Genomic DNA, 24,191 nt, shown 5'->3' with positions numbered 1-24,191 from the left:
ATCATAATATGATCGGTGGCATCTGACCTCTGAGAAAAGCCATCACACTATATAGGTAGCGACCAGACCACCGGGACATGCCATCACATCATGATTGGAGGTGACCAGATCTCCAGGACATGCCATCACACTATGATCAGTGGGTTTAAACCTCTGGAAGATGTCATCACAATGTGACAAGTGATTTCGAGATCAAAACCATATACAGTATATTAAGATGCTTCACAAAGTTGAATGATCTAGTAATTCAGAACCTCAATACAGGCACACGATAATAAATTAGGTAAAGTCTACATTGTCCAGCCAGACTCTTGAGAATTAGATTACGGGATTCAGAATAATCTTGGTAGTCAAAAAGGTCAGCAAAAAGGATTCACAGTGGCTGCCGGACCAAAAAGCCTCTTCTGATTAGTTAACCAATGCGACGTTGGGTGTTTTGACCCGTAATGTACTGAGATCACAAGCTCTACTAATCAGAAGAGGTACCAGGAATGACGCAGCTTGCAGGTTCCCAGTGCTCTGCTCTGGCAGCCATGGGCTAACAACAAAAATTTTTGCTCAGCTTTACTAGTCTTTTAAAAAAGACTGGTTGACAATATTACAGCCAGTGAAGTGAACCTAGAAGACAATGGACAGAAAACATTACCTAAAGCAATGTTCCATTTTACGAGAACATCTAAGCCAATCTGTTCCTGCTTCCCAATGGTGATGAACGATTTAGGTTCTATCCATGCGGCATCCACCTTGCGGGACTCTCATGGTGTGACAAAGTCATCAATGCACCTGAGGGGTGTGCTATATCAGCGACATAAGACCCTACTGAATACTGTCTGGAAGGCATTAGCAGGTAGGGATGTAAGCAGATGCTATCAGGCTGGTTCCCTTGTGTGATTCCGTGATTAAAAAACAAACATGTTATGGCGCTCCACCGTACATCTGCTGCTCGATTGTTAATTGAGAAATGAGATGTTCTTCCAAAATGATGATACACAGATCAGATGCAAACCTGGCTCTCTTTATCTGTTCACACAACCCCATATAACATGATAATCTGAGGGACTAACACAATGACTAGTATTTTGCCAAAGAAAGAAAATGGCAAGGTTCAAGTACTTCCATTTGTAACTCTTCTCACATAAATAGATCAGAATGTACGGAGCTATCCTCCTGTAGAAGCAACACATAAGGAGATCAAGCCTGACACACTAAATAGTATATTCTATGTAACAATGGCGGAGTCCCTAAGATACAATATAATAGATAGTGGGAAGCCAACCTTCAAGGAAACCTATCAGGGCAAAGCTTGATTCCTCAACGATGGCACATCAGATTACTACAGTACAAGTTTTATTTTTATTGTTGTACTAGAACCTATAAAGCCATGCCACTGGCCTCAGTAGTAAAATCATCCAGAAAGATTTAGTTTAAAGGAAAGATGGGCCCCTTTATTTATTGGACCCAGTGACGGGAAATCTTAATGTTTCAGCACAAGACAATCTCGTCATCTTCAACTTTGTGGGAATAGTTTGGGGTTCACCCTTTTCTGTTCACCCTGACTGTGTTCAGTGTACAAGGTCCATAAAGGCATGGTTGGGGATTCTGGTAGAAGAACACAACCGGCCACACGGAAGCCAGACCACAGACCCATCCAACACCTTTGGGATGAACAAGAATGGAGATTGAGCCCAGCCTTTTCTGTTCCCCCTGACCGTGCCCACTGTAGAAAGTCCATAGAGACCTAATTGAGGATTCTGGTAGAAGAACATGACCGGCTTCACAGAGTCTGAACCTCAGCCTCATCCAACACCTTTGGGATGAACAAGAATGGAGATTGAGCCCAGCCTCTACTGTTCCCCCTGACTGTGCCCACTGTACAAAGTCCATAAAGACCTGGTTGGGGATTCTGGTAGAAGAACTTGACCGGCCACACAGAACCCAGACCTCAGCCCCATCCAAAACCTTTGGGATGAACAAGAATGGAGATTGAGCCCAGCCTTTTCTGTTCCCCATGACTGTGCCCACTGTACAAAGTCCATAAAGACCTGGTTGAGGATTCTGGTAGAAGAACATGACAGGCCACACAGAACCCAGACCTCCAAGATCTTTGGGATGAAAAAGAATGGAGATTGAGCTCAGCCTTTTCTGTTCCCCCTGACTGTGCCCAGTGTACAAGTTCCATACAGACCTGATTGGGATTCTGGAAGAAGAACATGACCTACCGCACACAGCCCAGACCTCAATTCCATCCAACCCCTTTGGGATGAACTAGAACAGATATTGTGAGCCCAACCTCTCCCCAACATCTGTGTCTTACCTCACAAAGGCTCTTCTGGATCAAGGGGAAAAAAATCCCACAGACACTTACAAAATCTTGTAGAAAGCCTTCCCCCGAGTGAGAGATGTTATAGCTGCAAATGGGGGAACAACTACATACTGATATCTATGCATGTAGAATGGGACGTCATAAAATCTCCTGTAGGTGTATCTCCTGTGGAGAAGAACGAAGTGTGCCTCTATATACATATCTGTTTGACATGCCAAAAGATCATCTTAACTGGATTTTCCATTTAAAAAAAAAATCATGAAAAATAAAATAATTGTTTTTACAAATATTTAGCAAAATTAATAAAATTAAAATAATTACTGACTACTCTATTTTAACTATTTAGCCATCTCATTTTGCCACTGAACATGCACAGGAGAAACACCGAAATCCGTGAAGTCCTTGTTTTTCTATTATCCCGAGCGCAAGTCTTATCTTTTTGTTTTGTATATTTTGTCTCTTCCAACACATATTTGTAAGCGTGATCTAAAAATAAATAGGATAAAGCAGAAGTATAAAAATGCAGCCAATCCGTCAATAATAAAGCCGTTCTGCAATTATCGGCACCTGCAATATGATGCAATGGGCTTAAATTACGGAGGGGCCATGGCAGAAACCCCACTGACAACAATTAGCATAAAAAACGTCCTACAATTTAAAGCTGTGGGAGGGAATTATCAAAGGTTAACAGACTAAATATAACTATCGTTCTGTCCATAAAATCTATGCACTTCGTAGCTAAATGCGGGTACTGTAATTTACCCGATAATAGTATTATCAAATCTGGAACGTTTCCACCTGGTAAGAGGGACTTGTTTGCATCCTGTATTAGGAATTATTTGGAATTAACTGAACATTACGCATGATTTAAGTATCGCATGTCAACAAAACAGTTTATCTCATTGAACGAAAAGTACATTTGCAATTAATCCCTTAGGGGGAGGTGTGGGGAGCATCATTATAACATGAGGCAATAAGCAAATTCTTCATGTCACCAGAGACAGGACTAAAGCATCATGTTTTCAGAGAAAATATGGATACAATGTTGATATGTTGTATTAGACAAAATAATTATTGTATAAATAAAATCAGCAAATCATAATAAAGGGAATATGTCAGCAGGTTTTTGCGCTGTAATCCGACAGCAGCACAATGTAGGGACAGAGACCCTGATTCCAGTGATGTATCACTTAGCTTACTGGGTGCAGCCGTTGTGATAGAATCACAGTTTTCTCTGTTGGAGACCTAGCAGAGCTCGGCAAGGTGAGCCCTGTATAACCCCACCCATAACAATGATTGGCTGCTTTCTGTGTACAGTGTATATTGTCAGCAAGCTGCCAATCAGTAGTGGGGGTGTGGCTAGACCAGGAGACATGAGACACCTAGTCCTGTCATGATAATCTCCTGCTGGTAAAACACTGATTTTATTGAAAAAAAACCACACAGCTTAGTAAGTGACATCTCAGGAATCGGGGTCTCTATCCCTACATCATGCTGCTCTCAGATTAAATAGTCTTCAAAACTAAATCGTGTCTTGTGCACAGCTTTCCCAGACTCTAATACTGCTTTCTTATGGGCCGATAACTGGGGAACAAGTATCAAGTTGGCAATCACCCAATGAACAAGCAAAGCACTCATTCGTTGATTGTGATGATTGTATTAGTGATCATTCTGTGCACATGGAAAAGTGACAGCTTCAGACAGGCGTAACAAGCATTCATTATTACATGGATGTCACAGAACTGATGAGACGGTTGTACTTGCTTTGAAAATCCATGTCGCAATGGCTGTATCATTTTTTTATGAAAGTTCAAACTCAATTTCCACCCTTCTAGACTGACTGATCGTTTCTCAGCGTCCCTCTTTCCTGCTGAGATTTCTCACTGCTCAGTACAAGCTGCAGCTATTAGTCAGGCTGGGTAGGTGGAGATATGATTAAAATTGGACTAATGAGATCTCTGGACTCATAAAATATTCATTTTAATACCAGGATTATACAGCTATTTTGATGTGGATTTTGTAAAGTAAGTACACCAGCCTCATTAGGTCCTAGAGATCTCTTTGAGAATGTTTGGAATTGTGTATCAGCAAACAATAAATATGTAATAAGAAATTAATCATAACCGAACATTGGAAATGAAAATAACATTATGATAAAGGTTGGACATTCACTTTAAACAAAGTCCGCCAGCCAAAACTAATAGTATAAACTAAGCCCACAGCTTTTTAGGGGACATAAACCTTTATTAAAACTGTGCCTTTAGTTTCTAATCGCTAACTGCAGTGTACACAAAGCTGAAGTTTAATCAAATATGCGAATTTGGATTTTCGGTGCACACTGGGTGTGGCCAAGAGGCCCTGTGCACTGGTTTTGCATATCCCCGCCTCCCCAACTGGTGATTGACAGCTCTGGAGCATGCACTGTCTGCCGAGAAACCTTAGGCAAAAAAAAGAAGCAGGTGGGCGATGGGCCATGTAGTGATCTGAGCCGCTTAGTCACTCCCAGGGTGCATGGAGCACCCTAATTAGCATGTTTGATTAACCTTTAGTTTCTGCAGAACAGAGGAGGCGATAAGAGCAGTAAAGGCGAGATATTTATGGGGATTACATCCCCTACAAGGCTACGTGCTTAACATATACTGTTAGTTGGGACTGACATATTTCCTTTAACTTGAATTATTATAAAGTTGTCAGAATTAGAGTTTTCTATTTCCAGGATTAAATAGACTTATCTATCAATCCTTTCCATGATTAATGATACTTTGTGTATTTTTTGGGTGGGTGTCTGCAGGTTATGCCACCCACATACCATTATAATAGGTGTATGGCTGACCCCTCTTGTCTACCACGCTTCCCATCATTAATCATCCAACCCCCATGGGAATTACGCAGTTATAGGAGCGGGATGCCAACTATCTAAGAACATAGCACAAACGCGATGCATCATTCTAACAAATCTCTGAAACAGAAACAGACTCCAAAATAAATATCGGGCAACTGATTAGAGGAAGGAACATTTATACTGTCTGTTTTTGGAGACATTATACTAATGGTGCTGGGCAGATAAAAAGTAATTCATCTTTATTTTGCAATAGCTGGCGTCCATGTCTATAGAAGGCCCCCCCCCTTGGTGCAGGGTACAATGCTTCTGATGGAGCTGCCACTCCAATTTGCACACTTCCTACAACCAGCATACAGCTTTCCTGCAGTCCTGAATGGCAGAAATACTTATTGATAGATCTCAATTTTGGGAAAAAAAAGCTAATTCATTTTATGGTGAAAAGACATTGTGGTGCCAGAAATCTCCAAAAATCCAAACCAGCGGGATTCTTCATTGGAAGCAACACGCGACTTTCCCACCACGGATCTCAGTGCAGGTAACAAGTGACTGCAACATACTTGTGTTCTAACTGCGATTTGGTTAGAAAATGAAATAAAGAGAGTCCTAGACAAATTGCACCAAGGTTTCAGTTGTCTCAGACTTGAAATCTTGCAATCAAAGTCATTGTGTAATTGTTCTGCGGTAACCGGTTGGGGCAGCAACACTTTGAACGGAGTTGCACAAAGCTACTTGGAACTAATTACAGTTGGTATCAGGACTGCCGGATGTCGGACCCCCATTGATCTGATCTTGACTACCTATTCTTAGGGCAGGTGCAGACGGCCATTTATTATCTCATCCAAGAGAATTGGGCCATTTATGCAAATCACACTCTGATCAGAGTGTCAGCATAGTGTGATCCGATTTTTTTGGATGAGAAAAAGATTGAGAAAAAAAATGTCTACATCTTTTTGATTCCGTAGTCCGAGAAAATGAGACAGCACTTAGCTGTCATCTGAATGCAGTCCTAAATTTTCCACGCACTCATTGACTTGCATGACTGAGTACGATCCAGATATCGGATGCAAATCATGCATGCAATTTTTTTCCTTGCTTCCTCTGTCCAAGCAAAGAAATCAGACATGTGCATGACCCTACAGAATAACATATTGTTTTTTCTTGCCCAGATGTAGAATCTTGCATTTATCCCTGTTAAATACCATTCTATTAGTCAAGCTTATCTAGATAATTCTGAATCCTTTCTCTGTCTTCTCTAGTGTTAAGGTACTGTCACACTAAGCGACGCTGCAGCGATACAGACAACGATGCTGATCGCTGCAGCGTCGCTGTTTGATCGCTGGAGAGCTGTCACACAGACCGCTCTCCAGCGACCAACGATGCCGAGGTCCCCGGGTAACCAGGGTAAACATCGGGTTACTAAGCGCAGGGCCGCCCTTAGTAACCCGATGTTTACCCTGGTTACCAGCGTAAAATGTAAAAAAAACAAACAAACAGTACATACTTACATTCGCGTCCCCCGGCGTCCGCTTCCTGCACTGACTGAGCGCCGGCCCTAACAGCAGAGCGGTGACGTCACCGCTGTGCTGTACTTTCACTTTACGGCGCTCAGTCAGTGTGGGAAGCGGACGCCGGGGGACGCGAAGGTGAGTATGTAGTTTGTTTTTTTTACATTTTACACTGGTAACCAGGGTAAACATCGGGTTACTAAGCGCGGCCCTGCGCTTAGTAACCCGATGTTTACCCTGGTTACCAGTGTAAAACATCGCTGGTATCGTTGCTTTTGGTGTCAAACACGACGATACACGCCGGTCTGACGACCAAATAAAGTTCTGAACTTTGTTCAACGACCAGCGATATCACAGCAGGATCCTGATCGCTGCTGCGTGTCAAACTAAATGATATCGCTATCCAGGACGCTGCAACGTCACGGATCGCTAGCGATATCGTTTAGTGTGACGGTACCTTTAGCTATCCCTCCTAGCTTTGCATTGTCTGCACATTTCATTAGTGTACATTCCATGCCCTTATCTAGATCATTTATAAAAATGTTGACCAACACTAATGCCAGGACAGAGCCTTGTAGTACCCCATTTGACACACTCTTCCAATTGTATGTGCAACTATTTATCACCGCACTTTTGAGTATGATCACTGAGCCAGTTATGAATTCACCTAACCGCAGCCTTGTCATTCCCATACTTGGTTACTTTCTCAATAAGGATAGTATGAGATACTTAATCTAATGCTTTGCTGAAGTCGAGATAGACTATATCTACCGCATTTCCCTTGTTCACCCAGTCAGTGATTCCATCATAGAAGGAAATTAAATCAGTCTGGCATGACTTGTTTGTTACAAACCCATGCTGGCTCTGGTTAATTAGTGTATTCTTATCCAAGTACTTATATACATGCTGTTTAATAATGTGTTCAAAGATCTTTCCTGGTATAGAAGTAAGGCTCACTGGCCTGTAATTTCCTGGATCCATCTTCTTTCTTTTTTGTTTTGAAGATCGGAACAATATTTTCCCTTCCCTAATCTTCTGGGACTTTTCCTGTTCTCCAGGATTTTTCAAAGATTCTGGCTATTGATTCTGCATTTTCCTCTGCTAACTCTTTCAGTACCCTAGGATGTAATTCATCTGGACTAGGAAGTTTAAATTCATGTAAATTAGCTAAGTGTTCCTTCACCATCTCTGTTTATAGATAGTGTAGATTACTTTATTCCTTCGATAGCACTGTGAAGATCAGTTGATGTTACAATTGCTTTCTTAGAGATGACAGATACAAAATAGGAAAATAAAAGTTCATCCTTTTCAACATCATGTTTGACCACTGCACCCTTTTCATCCTGCAAAAATCCTATAGCATCCTTGACTTTTCTTGTGCTTCTGACATACCCCCAAAATCCTTTGTTACTGCTTTTGGTCTCCCCTGCAAGCGTCACTTCATTACTGGCTTTAGCTCTTCTTACTCTTCCTCTGCATTCCCTGCAGACAGCACTATATTTTTCTTTAGATATGCCCCCTCTTTCCATTTAATATACATTTCTTTTTTCCTTTTTAACAAGTGACTAAGTCCTGTGTTCTTCCACCCTTGTCTTTTTAAATGCTCCCAATTCTTCCATCTTTTCGGGATTGTTACTTATTGTGCAGTCAGAATTTCATTTAGCAAAATCTCCCATCCTTCTTGGATATTTTTGTCCTTTAGAACATCCGGACATTGGATCTTTCCTACCCTCTTTCGAAGTTCATTAAAATCTGCCTTTCTGAAATCCAACTTTAAAATCTGAGTCTTCTCTGGTCTTCCTCCTCTTGTAATCCAAAATTTGAGGATAGCATGATCGCTGCCTCCTAAATTACCAGCCATCTTTACTTCCTCAACCATTTCCTCCCTGTTGGTAAAAATTAGGTCCAAGATTGCAGATCTTCTTGTTTTCTCTTCTACCTTTTGAAAAATAAAGTTGTCAGCAAGAGAAGATAAGAATATTCCGGACTCATTACTTTTATTTGAGAGAGATTCCCTACAAATATATGGATTGTTAAAATCTCCCATGAACACTATGTCATACTTTTTCAAGAACAGAGACATCTGATGTAAAAAGAGTTCATCCACATCTACAGTCTGTCCAAGTGGCCTATTGTAAACACCTATAATAGTGTCCTTTCTGTTCTTCTTTCCTTGTATTCTTACACAAATAGTTTCTTAAGAGCTACCATTCTCTGATGCTTGGATCTCTATGGAAATATGAGTTTTACATACAAAACATACAATGCGACACCTCCTCCCCTCTTGTTAATCCTGCTTCTAATAATTAAGTTGTAGTCGTCAAGGTTTATATCCCAATCATGTATACCATCCAACCGAGTTTCAGTGATGCCTATGACATCCTATCTCATATCCTGTGTCAGCAGCTCTAATTCTCCTTGTTTGTTTCCCATGCTCTGTGAATTTGTATAGACACATTTTAGTTTGTAGTCGGTTTCACTTGTTCCTCTATTTTCATTCAGAATTTGTTTTCGTTCTGCATTTCCACTTATATTATATGGCAACAGCAAGGGGTCCTCCCGTGTGCGATATCAGTGACATCAGTTGCAGCCTGTCCGCTCTCTGTTCTGAAGCTGCTGACGCGCCCCGGGCCCTAGCAGCATATTATATGCAGGAGTTGAGGGCCTGAAAGTGATGAGGTGTGCACACCCACCAACCCACTTACCCATCCTACCTCCCATTCCCCCATCCGGCCTCCCATTTGCCCACACGCTGGCCCACCCACCTGATACTCTTTTTGTGCCCCCTCCATTCTTGTGCAGTTGTAGGCTGTCTACTGACTGCCTGCAAACTACTAAGTACTATTAAGTTCAACCCTACTGACTGCTCTCTGCCTGCATGCAATAAGCTAGTTGTCTGTCTTAAAGGGGATATTCTAGTATCTGAATACTTATCCCCTACCCTATTCATAACATATGGGATAATTATTAGGGCATGTTCACATATCTTGAGGGGTGGAGGTAGAGCCAGGGTGGAGTCTCAAGTGGGCTGGAAAATGTTGCCAGTATGGGGCCTAAAATTCTTGGTGGCAGCCCTGTATATACATATATACTGAAGCTTTGTGTTGACAGTCTATTGACATGTCTAATTTAGCAAATACTGGGATTCCGCATTGAGTTCTACATTGCATCATCCCTTTGTTATTCCTCCTGTAAATATATTGAGCACTGAACAATATTTTTCCCTTTGTCTAGAGCTTGTGTCCATGTATGGTTTGACACATAACACTGTCTGACTTTGCATATATGGACAGTACAAGTATTTAAAACAGACATGGCAAGAGGGCCATCTATAAGGGCAAGTGTATGTAAGAAGAGTGACCTCTCTTCAGTACTTGAGGCCTGAATAAAGTTCGGAGATACTCTTTGCTCCCCAACATGTGCTTTATTCAATCCCACAGTCTGTACAAACATAAGATGCAAATGATCCTTCACGATAATACATAAGGGTCGATCTCCATGTCAGGAGATGTTCCATACGTTCCTCGTTCATACCCGAGCCTCCACAATCACGGGCTCCATATTGCGGAGAATTAGTGGCTCATTAAACAAAGCTAATAGGCAAACAGTTCAGACACATTCAGACCCTTTTATCACAATTAATGCCATGTCTCAAGTATTCCTATTAGACCAATATAAACAGCAGGCGCAGGACGTGCCCAAGGTGCATTTTAATTGCAAAATCTGCAAACACATAAATCACTATTTTATGGCCAGACGCAACATTACATAAAGTTATTAGAAAGCGCTACACGCCAAAGTCTCTCCAGCTGTTAAGCACACTGTTCGCACCACAGACATCCATGAATTATACCAGTGCCACCTACATATGCCATTCATATAACTGGCGACATCTTATGTGACAGAGGGGGTCATGAGGCTCCCTTCGTCCCCAGGTCATGGGTATTCAAGCTTCCTCTAAACTCCAATAGAGCATTTAGACCGGTTTTCCATGTCCAATATTCAAAGTCCGAGTATGGACTCCGATGTGCAGAATGGAAGTTGGTCTCCTGACCCGAATTCAACAGCCTTTTAGATGTGTGTGAGGCTTTGGAGTTTGGGTCAGATAACCCAAGGCTGGTCGATGAATGTCAGACATTTGAAACCAAACTTATACCTTTCAACGTGCCTGGAACATCCAGTAGTAAAAAAGAGGGAAAGCTCCTGGACAAGTTGACAAGTCTACTGGGCACCACCAAAACCTCCAGTAAAATATCAAAACAGTAATTTCTGCAGCATGCCACAATCCGAACCCTGTTTAATGTCCATTCCTGTAAGTTTTCAATTTAATATAAAGCAAAACAAGTGCCCCAGTTGGCTGGTGCTACCTCACACAATGGTCTACAGGAACAAGACGATGAAGCTAGACACCATAAGAGTTGGAGACCCAGTCTGGCAATACTTGATGGCAGGTCCTTCTGTTAGGCTGCTACCTAAAATGTTCTGGAAGTTACTTACTAACATCTGATCTAATTATGCACAGGTCTCAGGTCCTTCAAAAAAGGGGACAGCTATTGGGGCAAGCATACCCGTGACTATGCACCTTTCTGCCGATACTTACAAACATTGGCATGTAGGGATGTAGTCTTGCCGTAACCATGCCAGGGACCATTCTCAAGTAGACACTGGCCCTTCTAACCTGAGACCATTCTGAATTTGCTGGGATTGTTTTATGGAAATCAGGATGGTGCCAAAAAATTGGGGACTATTGGCCGCTATTGTTGCTACATACGAGGATACCAGTATTATTAATGGCAGGTGAGGGATCAGTTACAGGTCTTGTATTGGAGCCTGGAGCTTTGCGCCTGTCCTCCACCTCTGTTTCCTATGTAACTATGATAGGAAACACAGATTTTTGCTTTTATACATTGGGTGACAGCCAATATTCTCCTCATATCTCTTGCAGCCGGAGTGAATTTCTGACAAATGTCCTGCACAGAAGACTCATACACAAAAGTTTATCTTTACACCAATTACAATATGGGAAGAAAACAAACCACGGATGACAACTGTAGAAGTGATAATCTGGAATGCAAATCTCGGCTTCTTTCTGAAATCACAGATGGCAAAAGCAAGAAAATTTAGTGATATTCATCTCAGTATGGAAATGACTGACTCAAAACTACCATCTGCATTTAGTCTGCGGGAGGGATATTTATGCAGAGCCTGAATGAATTCAGGACTTGAGTTGTCATAGTTTGCTTGGAGGTGTTGGTCATTAAGACATTCCCTATAAGTGGGACATCAATAAGATGTATATGGACCCAATATGTGGCCCTCTGAAGTGCCGAGTTGACAGTTATGTACTTGGCCTCAAAATATGCAAATACCAGGCACCAGTCAGAAGCCCCAGGGGGGCACACAAAGAAAGTCTGTCCCACCTTGTATGATGTGGTATCATATATCTAAAGCTGGCCATACACATTAGATTTATGTCAGCCGAACCTGCCGATTTCGACATATTCGGCCGACGGTCTAAAGTGTAATAGGACGCCAGCCAAATAATGGTTGGGAGAGATTTTGATCGCATTGTTCTCCATGAGATAAGTCACAGGCTAACGTGTAAGTTGGCGGCTTACTCATAGAGAACACAGTAGCGCTCGGCCGAACAAGCACTCCTGTGTTTGGGAGAGTGGCTGAGATGGCTGTTGGCAGAAGTATCGTTCGACTGAAAATCTAATGTGTATGGCCAGCCTAAGAGTGTTTGGGAACCAGCAGCATGTTCATACAGCACACTGAGCCATCTAGGGGGCATAATTCTTCATATTCCAATGTCCCGACCATTCTCTCCCTCAACATTTGCCAAGAAAGAATTTGGAGGCCCCCATGCAAATCAGATGGTCAGCCAGGCCTGCTAAAGTCAGTAGGTTTGGACAACTTCCATGTAATGTGCTACTCTTAAACACCCTCGTCAATACACTTTAGATGGCTGTTGGCCAAATGATGGTTCGGCTGATCATTCAACCTGGAAGCTATGTTGCCCATCTCCTCTGACAGCTGCTTATCTCTCGGAGATCTAAAGGATCTGCAATCCAAAACTGGACATGCTGGATCCTTATCTTCCCTGCCAATCATCGGTCGCAGGCTCCCATACCCATTAGACTGTCAGCTGAATCCATCGATATTGGTGGGTTCGGCTGACATTAGTCTAATGTGTATGGGGGCCTTTACAGACTGGTGTCGGCACACACATGCACTGCTTATATTGTGTAGGCTCCTGACACGGCACCAAAACAGCTTTTACCCATTGAGGCATGGACTACACAAGACCTATGAAGGTGTTTTATGTCTTGTAAAACGTGATGTGAGGCTCTACGGATTGGACTTGTTTTTTGGGGTCCATGTCATATATGTCTGATTGGACAAATTCTGGCCAATTTGAAGGATTAAGCCCCCGATACAAATTAGACTAAAGTCAGCTGCACCTACCGATATCAATGGGTCAACACCCTAATGTGTGGACAATGGATTGTTGGGGGAGATATAAATCGCGCATTTCTGATTTTGGATTGCCGATCACTTTGTTTTTTTGGAGACAAGCCACCCGCAGTGATGTCTCTCAGCGGCTTTCACATGAAGACCCGACATTCTCATAGAGACTTGTGGCTGGTCAGGACAACCATGGTCCATACTTGAAGTGTGAATGTTGGCTTTACTGTCTCCAATATTCCACGCCGGTACCGGAGCCAATGTCACAAAATAATAAATGTTACTGACTTAACTTAAAGCTGATCGGCGTATGTTTGATCCTGGCCAGCTGCCTACATGCCTGCCCAGAGGAGGGTAATATCCACAAGGCACCTTGCCGCCACCTCCTAACCAGCATCTTAGTACGCTTCGTATACAATAAGAATTTAGATGATCAGTCCCTTTAAACCTCAGTGTGGAATCTGTAATAGCATTTTCTGAGCGTTCTCCTCTTCTCTCCAATCTGCCAGGGCTCGGGCTCCGGTTTTCCGCGTGCGACGCAGGGTGACCGTGAATCACTGTCAAACACAAAGTGCTAGAGCTGCTACGTATAACAGCGAAAGCCTGCGTGGTCCTGACAATAGAGCCAGCACTGTGACTCAGTTTATGAGTAGGTAGGCCTCCCTGTGACTCAGACAAAATGTCTGGCGTGGAGGAGGCATACAAATGAGCTAGCTGTTTAAAGCAACAAAAGTCATGAATTTCTAGCAGCGAGTGCCCCGCAACGAGAAGCCGGTGCAATTTACATTGTTTCACTGGCAGTCCTTAAAGAAAATGGAATATATCTTGGTGGAATATTGTAATAAGATCACAGGGAGATTCTATCTAAATCCAAAAAGAAGGGGCAGCACTCCAAACTGAGATGGTGAGAAAACGGATTTTATTCAGCTCATGCAAAATCCGTTTTCTCGCTATCTGACCTTGGAGTGCTGCCCCCATTTTTTAGATTAGTATACGTGAGGTTTTGGTGATAACCTTGGGGGGCATTACACCCATTTTTGCATGAAAAGTGCTACATTTATTTTTTTCTATCTGTATCCATCAATCTCAGATCTACTTATCTAATTCACATTCTTAAAGGCTCGTTCCCCAAAAATACCAAGTTACCCCCTGTTCATAGTAGGGGTACCCTCCCAATTCCGTGATGGTGGCTCTTCCCTGAATAGGGGATAACTTGCTATTTTGAGAGTAACTCTTTAAATGTTAAAGGTGTTTTCTCGTCCCTGGGAGATATGCCATAACTTTCTATCTGGTGGGAGTCAGACTACCTGGACCCCCAGGAGTTGTTGGACTTCAGGGGTTGCATCGCCTCTGCAGTGTCTCCCTGTACAGTGGCACAGCGGTCACCTGCTGTTCAGTAAACAACAATAAGGATTGCCCCAGCGGTCAGACCTCATCCAATCAGAAGTAGAGGGCATATCCTCGCCATATTGCACTTTCTATAATGAGAAAATCACTGTAACCCCAACTTGAATAGTACTACTCAACTAATTTTGTGCCATATACTTTGTCATTATATTACATGTCAATAATTTGGTATCCTCGGACTGGAGTGTATGGTACTATTAATAAATAACTTTACATATAGAGTATACATGCCAATGCCTACATTAAAGTGTTCTGGTCGACAAAAACCTGTAGAAAAGCAAGGTCTTGTTGCTCTGAAGATAAATCTGCTCTTTGTGCAGTCTAATATATCTATATTACATTTTCAATAACTTGACATCTACTATTTCTGATTGTTCTTCTTTAAAATTATTCCGCCAGCACTCTAAGTGCTGGAACTTCCAGTTTCTCACTTCCCTTCATGCATTGCGCCTACCACTGTCCAATAGCTTGCCTGCCCTGGACTGAAAACCCACCTCTCTGGTATCCCTGTGACAGACAGAAAAGCAGGAGCAGAGACAGAACCTAGTCCTCGCTTTCGGTAATCTGTAGCAACGTTTCTGCTGGTAGAGAAGGATTGCACTTTACAACAGGCACTGCACAAGAAAGTAATGCCTAAGGGAAACCCCTAGCGGCCGGTACCTTGGAGTGACTTTTTGGGGCTTGACAACGTATTCTTAAAATATTTGCAGATTACTTATCACAATTGATAGTCTGGTAAATGAGTAATCAGAGCATTTTCTTATTTTCAATTTTGGACAAAATAACCTTAAAATGTTCCTGTCCTCTCAAACAAACTTGCAGAACATATCATCTTTCTATCCTCCTCCCTTAGGACAACGGCTTTTAGCACATATACCAGTCTGATATGCCAAGAAACTGTCTTGATTCACATGATCTGTGACTTACCATTTACTTTTTTTTTTTTTGTCATTTCCAAATCTACATCATTCTATCAGGACTATAGGTGCTGGAACTTGTGTTCACTCACTTACCAGCATGCATTGCTCCAGCCAATGTCCAACAGCTTGTCTGCCATTAACTGAGAGTCACTCTGTCTGTTATGGCTCCATACAATTTAACAGACAGGAAACCAGGAGCAGAGAGAGGCCGGGCCTCTCTTAGTGTAATGTGTCTCTACTTCTCGAGACAGATAACAGTTGACAACAGGCAGTGGATAGTAAGTTATACATCTAGTAGGTGCCACTTTTGATTGTCCAGGAATAAGATAACATAATCATTAAAGAAAGTGATTTGCAGTTGTCGATCACATTATCAAATGAGATCAAGTTGTCAGTAAGTACAAGGAGCATTTAAGGAAAGAAACACAAGATCGATTCTCAAGGCTCCGGTCCATCGGCAAGGTCAGTGATCTGTGACTGTTGGCAAGGTGTCCTGTGAATCTCCTTACCTCGAGATTTCATCATTGCGCTATGACATAGACACAATGTGGCGCCAGTCCGGCTAACCAAAAAAGAGGCGGGAATATCTGGAGGTGAGGAGACTCGTAGGGCTCCCGTCCAGTGGTCACAGATTACTGACCTGACCCCGATGGATCGGAGACCTGCGAATTGATTCTCCCATCTCTAAAAGAAAGGACATAAAATCACATAACATTTCTATGTTCAGCACAATTAAAATATTTCCGCTGTCTCCGTACAAACAGATAGATTTGTTTTCAATTTCTGCAGGTGATCTATTATTCATGCCCTACCTCTGCTCCATGTTACCAGCAGTGTACCCTGGGGTGGCAAACTATTATTCATTCTACCAGAAGTTCAAGCGCTAATATACTGGGGGATAACGTATTTTGGAATCATAATATTGAGATTTACCTTTCCATGCAATCTGCTAGATAAATAATAGATAAAAGACATTAGATCACTGGGAAGAGTCTACAACGTATCTGGAATCTCAATAACCCTTAAACATCCTCAAACAATGGTATTGATGAGCGTTTCCAACTTTCGAAAGAAGTGATTGGGAATCCTTTACTTCTGGATAGATCTGCACATAACACAGTGAGACAAGATACTTGGTGTGTGAGCGTAAAAATGACCTTCCATGGATCCAACGCTGCCCCTCGTGGGACCCGCTGATGGGTCAACTTTCTTCCACCTTGGGTACAGACTCCTCACGCCACCCTAGTCTTACATCAGTGTATGGTGGGCCCCAAGCCACCAAAAGGAATATGCTGAATTTCAGGCCAGAGTTTGTGAATGTTTCCTCTCCGCTGCACTGCTAACTTGGATTGAGTTAAAGGGACCCTGTTGTGAGATTCATGCTGCACGAGTCGGCTGCGTTATTGACGCCATACTTTGAAAAGTAGGTCATGGTGTCACGATTCCTCCTATCAGTGTGTCTTGATGCAGTGAATGACAGCTCTGACGTCCAATCTAGGACAGCTCAGCAGTACAATTGGATGCTGGGACGTGCTAAGCTGTCAGTGTTTTGAGTGACAGTTTAGCCTTTAGCCATCTAATCAGGACCAGGGTGTGCTGGGGCTTCATCTATGTGTCTCCAGTACACAGTAATTACCTGGCTATTTAGCCAGCTCTCTGCCTTACATTTTGGCCAACTGTAGCTTTTTTCAGGAGGTGTGTGCTTGCTCTGTGCTACTAGTCTTGTATTCTGATCTTTGCTACTTGACCTTGGATTTTCCTTGACCATCAGTTTGCCTAGCCCTTTTGTCATGATCCTCTACCTTCTGGAATTCTGACCTCGGACTGTTACCTGACTCCACCTTTGCCTCACCCCTCTGTCTATGACGTAGCCCTTCTGGGTTTGACCTCAGACCTCTTGATTACCCAGCCTCATGGCTTGTCCATGAGTAGTGACTAGCATCACACAGGAGCTATGAGTCTCTGCTGACTAGTCCAAGAGGCCGGTTACTTGGTAGCTTCTCTTTGTCCCACTCTATTGGGGACTTGCCTTTTGGACTAATGAACTGAGTCTGTTTTCTCTGAAATGCTTCAGTGTCTCATAGTAAAATATACAGGGATGGAATAATGCAGCAATTGCCTGATTCATGCTATGCTGCCCATGTCATGTTTTCTTTAAGACCTCAAGATTAGTTATTATTCACATTTTATCGTATGTGATTCGAAAGTTGCATTAATGGGGTGGTTTAATCAGAGAGTGTTAAAAGATTCGTCCAGTATGTGCTAAAAGTTTGTATTCCCTTTTTGTGACTGAAGGCTTCTGAATCCTCACAACATGCGATGTAAATATTCTCCGGTATTGCCAGCGAGAATGAGTGGTCACAAGTATGCAATTTGCATAATTCCACCATCATTCAAACTAGACGTGTCTAGTCTCACCCAATGTTGAGTGAAGCCGAGCAAGTCTAGTCGGACTGTGGCGGGAAGTACGCATATCGCATACTTGCGGTCACATGACTGCCCGGTCTCACTGCAGACACCGGAGAATCCTGACAATGTGCAGTGTGCACGCTGTGATCAGTCTGCAGTCACATAGAGTGACTATGACAAAAGACCGGAAAACCCATTTAACGACCTATCCATAGGACAGTTCATCAATACAATATCGTTAGTGATCCCAAACCCGGGACTCCCACCAATCAGCTATTATTTGCTATTGATTTGATATCAATGTCCTGCATATCTATGGTAACAATCTGGTATGTTAATCTAGCAGGTACCATACTAGTTTTCGATAATGTGGGCGCGATCAAAACTCCAAAAATAGACAATCATATAAGGGACAATAACCGAGCAACTCAGCGAGCTCAATCCTGGAGAAAAACTGTGTCTGTGGCCAATAAAGCAGCCTGCAGGGCAGCCAGAGATCAAACCGATCTGCCTGAGGGATTGACTGCAGTGACCTCATTTCATTCTGCCTCATATTCTAAATGGGAATCGCCCTCGGAATTTCACTATTACTTTTATTAACACTCTCTACCTATCTAGCACCAGGGAAGGAAAGTTGCAGTAACGCAAAATCCATTTTCCTAAAGCACAAAAAAATTAAGAAAATCTCTAACTCAAAGTCTCTGTCATTCAATGTGCCATTTACAATAATGCGGGGTCTTCTTATGTAGCGGAGGGTTTGGGCCCCCTTTTATTTGTGGTGCTTGTAGCGACTCATCTGCCCACTTTGTAGCTGTGCCCCTGTCTACTGTAGACATGTTGTCCTTCTTTGTGGAAGGGTTACACAAGGTGACTTTGGCCAAAAATCCCTATGTGTCGCTGAGGAAGCCAATGGGGTCTGAAATAATCAGGCCCAGATGGATTTTTGTGACATGCTTGACGCGGTACCCTAGAGGTCTCAGTGTGACTCCATTCATTTGTTTTGCAATGCAGCAGAGACACATGGAGATCACTGGCCACAGCCAAAGTCACCATGTAGCCCCAGCCTTATCTGGCTCTATCGACTCTGAAAACCCTTACGTTCATGCACAATAATTAGCAGATGCCAAACGCATCTAGAAGCACTAGGTTGGCCAGAACAGATTTTCACGTCACAGTCCATCAACCACGACATTGGTCTGTGGCCACTGGTTGGGAGAGGAAGAATCGCCTCTGACCAGATGGCACCGGCAACTCTTCTTTTGATTAGCCATCGTGACGTAGTTACATTGTTGCAGGGCATCAGGCTGACTAATCAAAAGAAGGATGCCATCACATAGAAGGCGGTTCTCCCGCTGCCATATAGCGGTTACTGAACATTGTCGTGGCCAATGGACTGAAATGTGCGAATCAATTCACGTCAACTCTAAGAACCACTGATCTACGAGGGAATCAAGGCAGTAAGATGTGTGAGAGCCAAGCACAAAGTACAAGGTCAACCATCTCCCACAGATTGGCTGTGGACAACTTCTGCGTGGCAAGTAAAAAAGTTTACAAAGTGAAGGTATCCAGCCGCTCGGATATAAAACTTCACCATTTTACTACTACAACTTAAAAGGTTCCAGGTGCATTAAAAATATTGCATCAAGCAAAAAAAGATGCGTTTCACACACAGAACTGTCCTTAGTCATGGTTAATGCTAGAGCTGAACCAAATGGATCCTTTTCGGTAGGTGTCAAATACGGTACCAATAGGAAAACGTGATGGAGTATGTTGCAGAGCTCTAAATAATGGTTACAGTTTGTCGCAAGTAAATCAGTTCATTCTACTTATAATATCTAAGCGCTGATGATGATGCTGAAAGTGGAAATCTGCAACAAATATGTAATTGGCAGGTAACCTACCATAGTAATAAAATAATTTCTATAGGAAAGGTGGTGAAATGTGCTCCATCACCATCTTGTTTCACCAATGTTCATTCGAATTTGAAGGACTAGATCCAAAAACACTCAGTCCTATATTGTGTCTACTCAAACCCTACAAAAGGTTCCCAAAATATAACGGATCATTGTCCATAGTTTTCCATGTCAGAAGTCCTAAAAGAGGTCTCTATCTTGAGAATCCTTTTTTGGAGCCATGGTTGAGATCCAATGCATACAGTGGCTCTCCTAAAGGACTCAACACGACCATGTGGTCGGCCATTAACATGGAACACTACATTGCACAAGCATGGAGAATCCTACATGGATAAAAACAAACCTTCAGGGATTAGAGAAGGTGGTCATCAGTTGATCACCAAACCATCTGTTTGTTGTTTTTATGTAAAAGCTCTTTGACTTTTTAAGGCTACACTGCAAGGGAAAAGATAAGGTGAAAAATGGCACCCCATTCATCTGTCTAACTGTTAGATCCCAGGGTCACTATTGATAGTGGCATCTAAGGGTTTAATTTGAGATCAAAACTTGCTCTGATCTCCACCATAAAAGTTGACTATCAGCTGTTTGTGATAACAACCGTTATTCATGATGTGAGCGAAGATCCTGAAGATATGCAACACTGTGCTTTACAAATAGAGTGATGGGTGTTAAGTATCAGCCACCGGTCTGAGTAGATTAACGATTTTTCAATATATCCAAATTATTTTTGAGGTGTAGGCCAAGCATAATATGGAAGAAGAACAAGCAAACTATTGGGTCCATGGGGGGACGGGCCACATGGGCAAAAGGCCCAGCCCTGGTTGCTACTGGGTTGTGAGAATCCAAACAAGTATGTTGAGAAGAGGCACAAGGGTAGATGTAAAAAAAAACTAATTATGTCCTTCTGTCCTCTAAGCAAAACTCATATTTGGGAGGTTCATTTTGACCGTTGCTCTGAGATTCCTTGTACAACAAATAAGTATATATGGTAATTGACCTGTTTTTGGATGACTCACCATCTTGCCTATCGGATGCACCTCCTCCAGTCTCGTGGTGTGACGACAGGGACTTCTGAGCGCTAGATGACTCCCCTTCAGTTTGGTTCCATAATGATGGATCGCTGCTGTCCTGCGGTTGCTTTTCTTCCGTTATATATGACAGCGGATAATTTATACATTCATAACCACTGCGGATAAACAACGCTTACATTAACCGTAGGAGAAATGAATTCACATGTATCGCCTACACGTTGACAAAATCTCCACTCAGGTAGCATTTTACATCAAAGCTCCTTCCCACATTCTACACATCATAGTTATTTTCATCCTCTTAGAAATGACAAATAACAGTGAATGTCAGTGCAAACAAACCTCCTGTTAAAAGCCTGAATGCTTCGGTGAAAAATGCTTCAACATTTTAGGCTTATAAGCACTTGTTTCATTTCCAGGACTCACAATTGATAAACTGCACTTAGGTTTCTACAGAGAGCACTTGTTTTAAGAGCGTGCCTGGAGTTACGAGGGCCGGAGATTGGTGGAGGCCCATAGAAGAGCATATGCAGGTAACCAACCTGACTTTGTGACCTTTCATGTGATATATAAGTATACAACTATCCTTTTCTATGTTTGGTACGTACAGTGGGCATTGCAATAAACATCTTAAGAAACATAAAAAGATTACCGGGTGGGAAAAATATATTTTTAAAAGGTCTCGGAGTAGTTAAAAAAATCAAAGATGCAAAACTCAACCTAAAAGTCTACTGCAACTGATATTGATGACGTATGCCAACCTCCTGGCAAGACTGATACACTAAGTGACGGTAAGAGCACGGTCACAGGGGATGCATGAGATGATCCGCGTTTCATGCTTCGCCCCATTCCTAGACATGGCACAAAGTATCATTTTTGCACATTTTTAACAAACAGCATCATCGATCACCATTTATACACACTAAATCAATTGTGATCAGAACGGTAAATGCACATACAATGGCGTCTGGATCGGCTTTTCTTCAAAATCTTCAATTAATTCCAAGAGGCTGGTAGCTTGAGATTTAGCAGATGGTGTATGTTTAATTCCGGCACTGATTCTCAAGACTCGCCCGTTTTCATCTGTTCGATAAAAAGGAAAAAAAAACCTATGATGGGTACACGTTAATGATATCAGTGCACTGCTCAAAAAAATAAAGGCAACACTTAAACAACAGAATATAACTCCAAGTAAATCAAACTTCTGTGAAATCAAACTGTCCACTTAGGAGGCAACTTAACTTTGTTAAGTTTGACAATCAATTTCACATGCTGTGGTGCAAATGGAATAGACAACAGATGGAAATTATTGGCAATTATCAAGACACACTCAATAAAGGAGTGGTTCTGCAGGTGGGGACCACAGACCACACCCCAGTACCAATGCTTTCTGGATGATGTTTTGGTCACTTTTGAATGTTGGTTGTGCTTTCACACTTGTGATAGCATGAGACTGACTCTACAACCCATAAAAGTGGCTCAAGTAGTGCAGCTCATCCAAGATGGCACATCAATGCGAGCTGTGGCAAGGTTTGCTGTGTCTGTCAGTGTAGTGTCCAGAGGCTGGAGGCGCTACTAGGAGACAGGCCAGTACACCAGGAGACATGGAGGGGGCCGTAGGAGGGCAACAACCCAGCAGCAGGACCGCTACCTCAGCCTTTGTGCAAGGAGGAACAGGAGGAGCACTGCCAGAGCCCTGCAAAATGATCTCCAGCAGGCCACAAATGTGCATGTGTCTGCACAAATGGTTAGAAACCGACTCCATGAGGATGGTCTGAGTGCCCGGCGTTCACAGATGGGGGTTGTGCTCACAACCCAATACCGTGCAGGATGCTTGGCATTTGCCACAGAACACCAGGAATGGCAAATTCGCCACTAGCGCCCTGTGCTCTTCACAGATGAAAGCAGGTTCACGCTGAGCACATGTGACAGACGTGACAGAGTCTGGAGGCGCCGTGGAGAGCGATCTGCTGCCTGCAACATCCTTCAGCATGACCGGTTTGGCAGTAGGTCAGTAATGGTGTGGGTTGGCATTTGTTTGGAGGGCTGCACAGCCCTCCATGTGCTTACCAGAGGTAGCCTGACTGCCATCAGGTACCGATATGAGATCCTCAGACCCCTTGTGAGACCATATGCTGGAGCGGTTGGCCCTGGGTTCCTCCTAATGCAGAACAATACCAGACCTCATGTGGCTGGAGTGTGTCAGCAGTTCCAGCAAGATGAAGGCATTGAAGCTATGGACTGGCCCGCCCATACCCCAGACCTGAATCCGATTGAGCACATCTGGCGCCTCATGTCTCGCTCCATCCACCAACGTCACATTGCACCACAGACTGTCCAGGAGTTTGTGCATGCTTTAGTCCAGGTCTGATAGGCGATCCCTCAGGAGACCATCCGCTGCCTCATCAGGAGCATGCCCAGGCATTGTAGGGAGGTCATACAGGCACGTGGAGGACACACACACTACTGAGCACTATTTCCTTGTCTTGAGACATTTCCAATGAAGTTCGATCAGCCTGTAACTTCATTTTCCACTTTGATTTTGAGCATCATTCCAACTCCAGACCTCTGTGGGATATTAGTTGTGATTTACGTTGCTCATTTTTTAGGTTTTATTGTTTTCAACACATTCCACTATGTAATGAATATTTACAACTGGAATATTTCATTAATAATATCTAGGATGTGGGATTTTAGTGTTCCCTTTATTTTTTTGAGCAGTGTATAACCGATGAACGCTTTATATTCATAATGCGTCGGATGGAAAATGTCCGAAGGTTCTGAAAACATATGTAAATAAATGAGGGTGATGTAACAATTTGTCTTGGTCACTACCTCATCAAGAAGACCCAAGAGTTTTCATTAAAGGTCCCAGGAAATTATCCCAAAGACACAACATAAGACAATTTATTTTCAGGGATTCCCAAAGGGTATACATTAGAAACCATTTCTGACCACATCCGCTCCAAAATCAGAACATGATCAACAGATTCCCTGCCATTTATTATTTTGCCATAAACTACGTGGTAATTAATATTCTTTGTCAGACATAACAATTGTCGGATTCTTTGTCAGGATGGAAGAGAAGAATTAGATTAATGATGTTTTGCCATCACATGTCTCCCAAATCCAGGGAGAGTTTCTCCATCTCCTCTCTATAACGAGCAATACTTCAATTTATAACCTGGTGTTTAATTATTTTGGGGTCTTTAAAATCACCGTCTAGATGCTTCTTCTAAGTGGGATACCCTGTGTCACATTTAGTTGGGCAGATTTGCAGAGAATGTAAAAAAATGGCATAAATCTCCATTATGAGGTTGTCTGATGAAAGATGTTGGTGGTAAATCGCGAGGATGTCCAACCAATCTGACCCCAT

General features: G+C 42.7%; 1 protein-coding gene across 7 annotated transcripts in view; it reads right to left on the bottom strand.

The window, feature by feature from the left end:
* MORN1 (MORN repeat containing 1) overlaps window positions 1-24,191 on the bottom strand; it is a 401,375-nt gene that overhangs the window by 256,676 nt on the left and 120,508 nt on the right. For all 7 annotated transcript variants that reach the window (XR_013213208.1, XR_013213209.1, XM_077250079.1 and 4 more), the window contains 2 exons: window positions 21,775-21,898; window positions 20,804-20,973 (listed from right to left, as the gene is read on the bottom strand). Coding sequence is in view for 5 of the 7 variants with exons in the window: in XM_077250079.1 (XP_077106194.1) it covers window positions 20,804-20,973; window positions 21,775-21,898 (294 nt within the window). In the remaining 2 variants the exon portion in view is untranslated. The remainder of the gene's footprint in view (window positions 1-20,803; window positions 20,974-21,774; window positions 21,899-24,191) is intronic.

Source organism: Ranitomeya variabilis, chromosome 4 (assembly GCF_051348905.1).
Source record: "Ranitomeya variabilis isolate aRanVar5 chromosome 4, aRanVar5.hap1, whole genome shotgun sequence".
Taxonomy (NCBI): domain Eukaryota; kingdom Metazoa; phylum Chordata; class Amphibia; order Anura; family Dendrobatidae; genus Ranitomeya; species Ranitomeya variabilis.
Note: the sequence above shows the minus strand (reverse complement) of the source record. Positions and strands in the feature narration are given on the sequence as shown.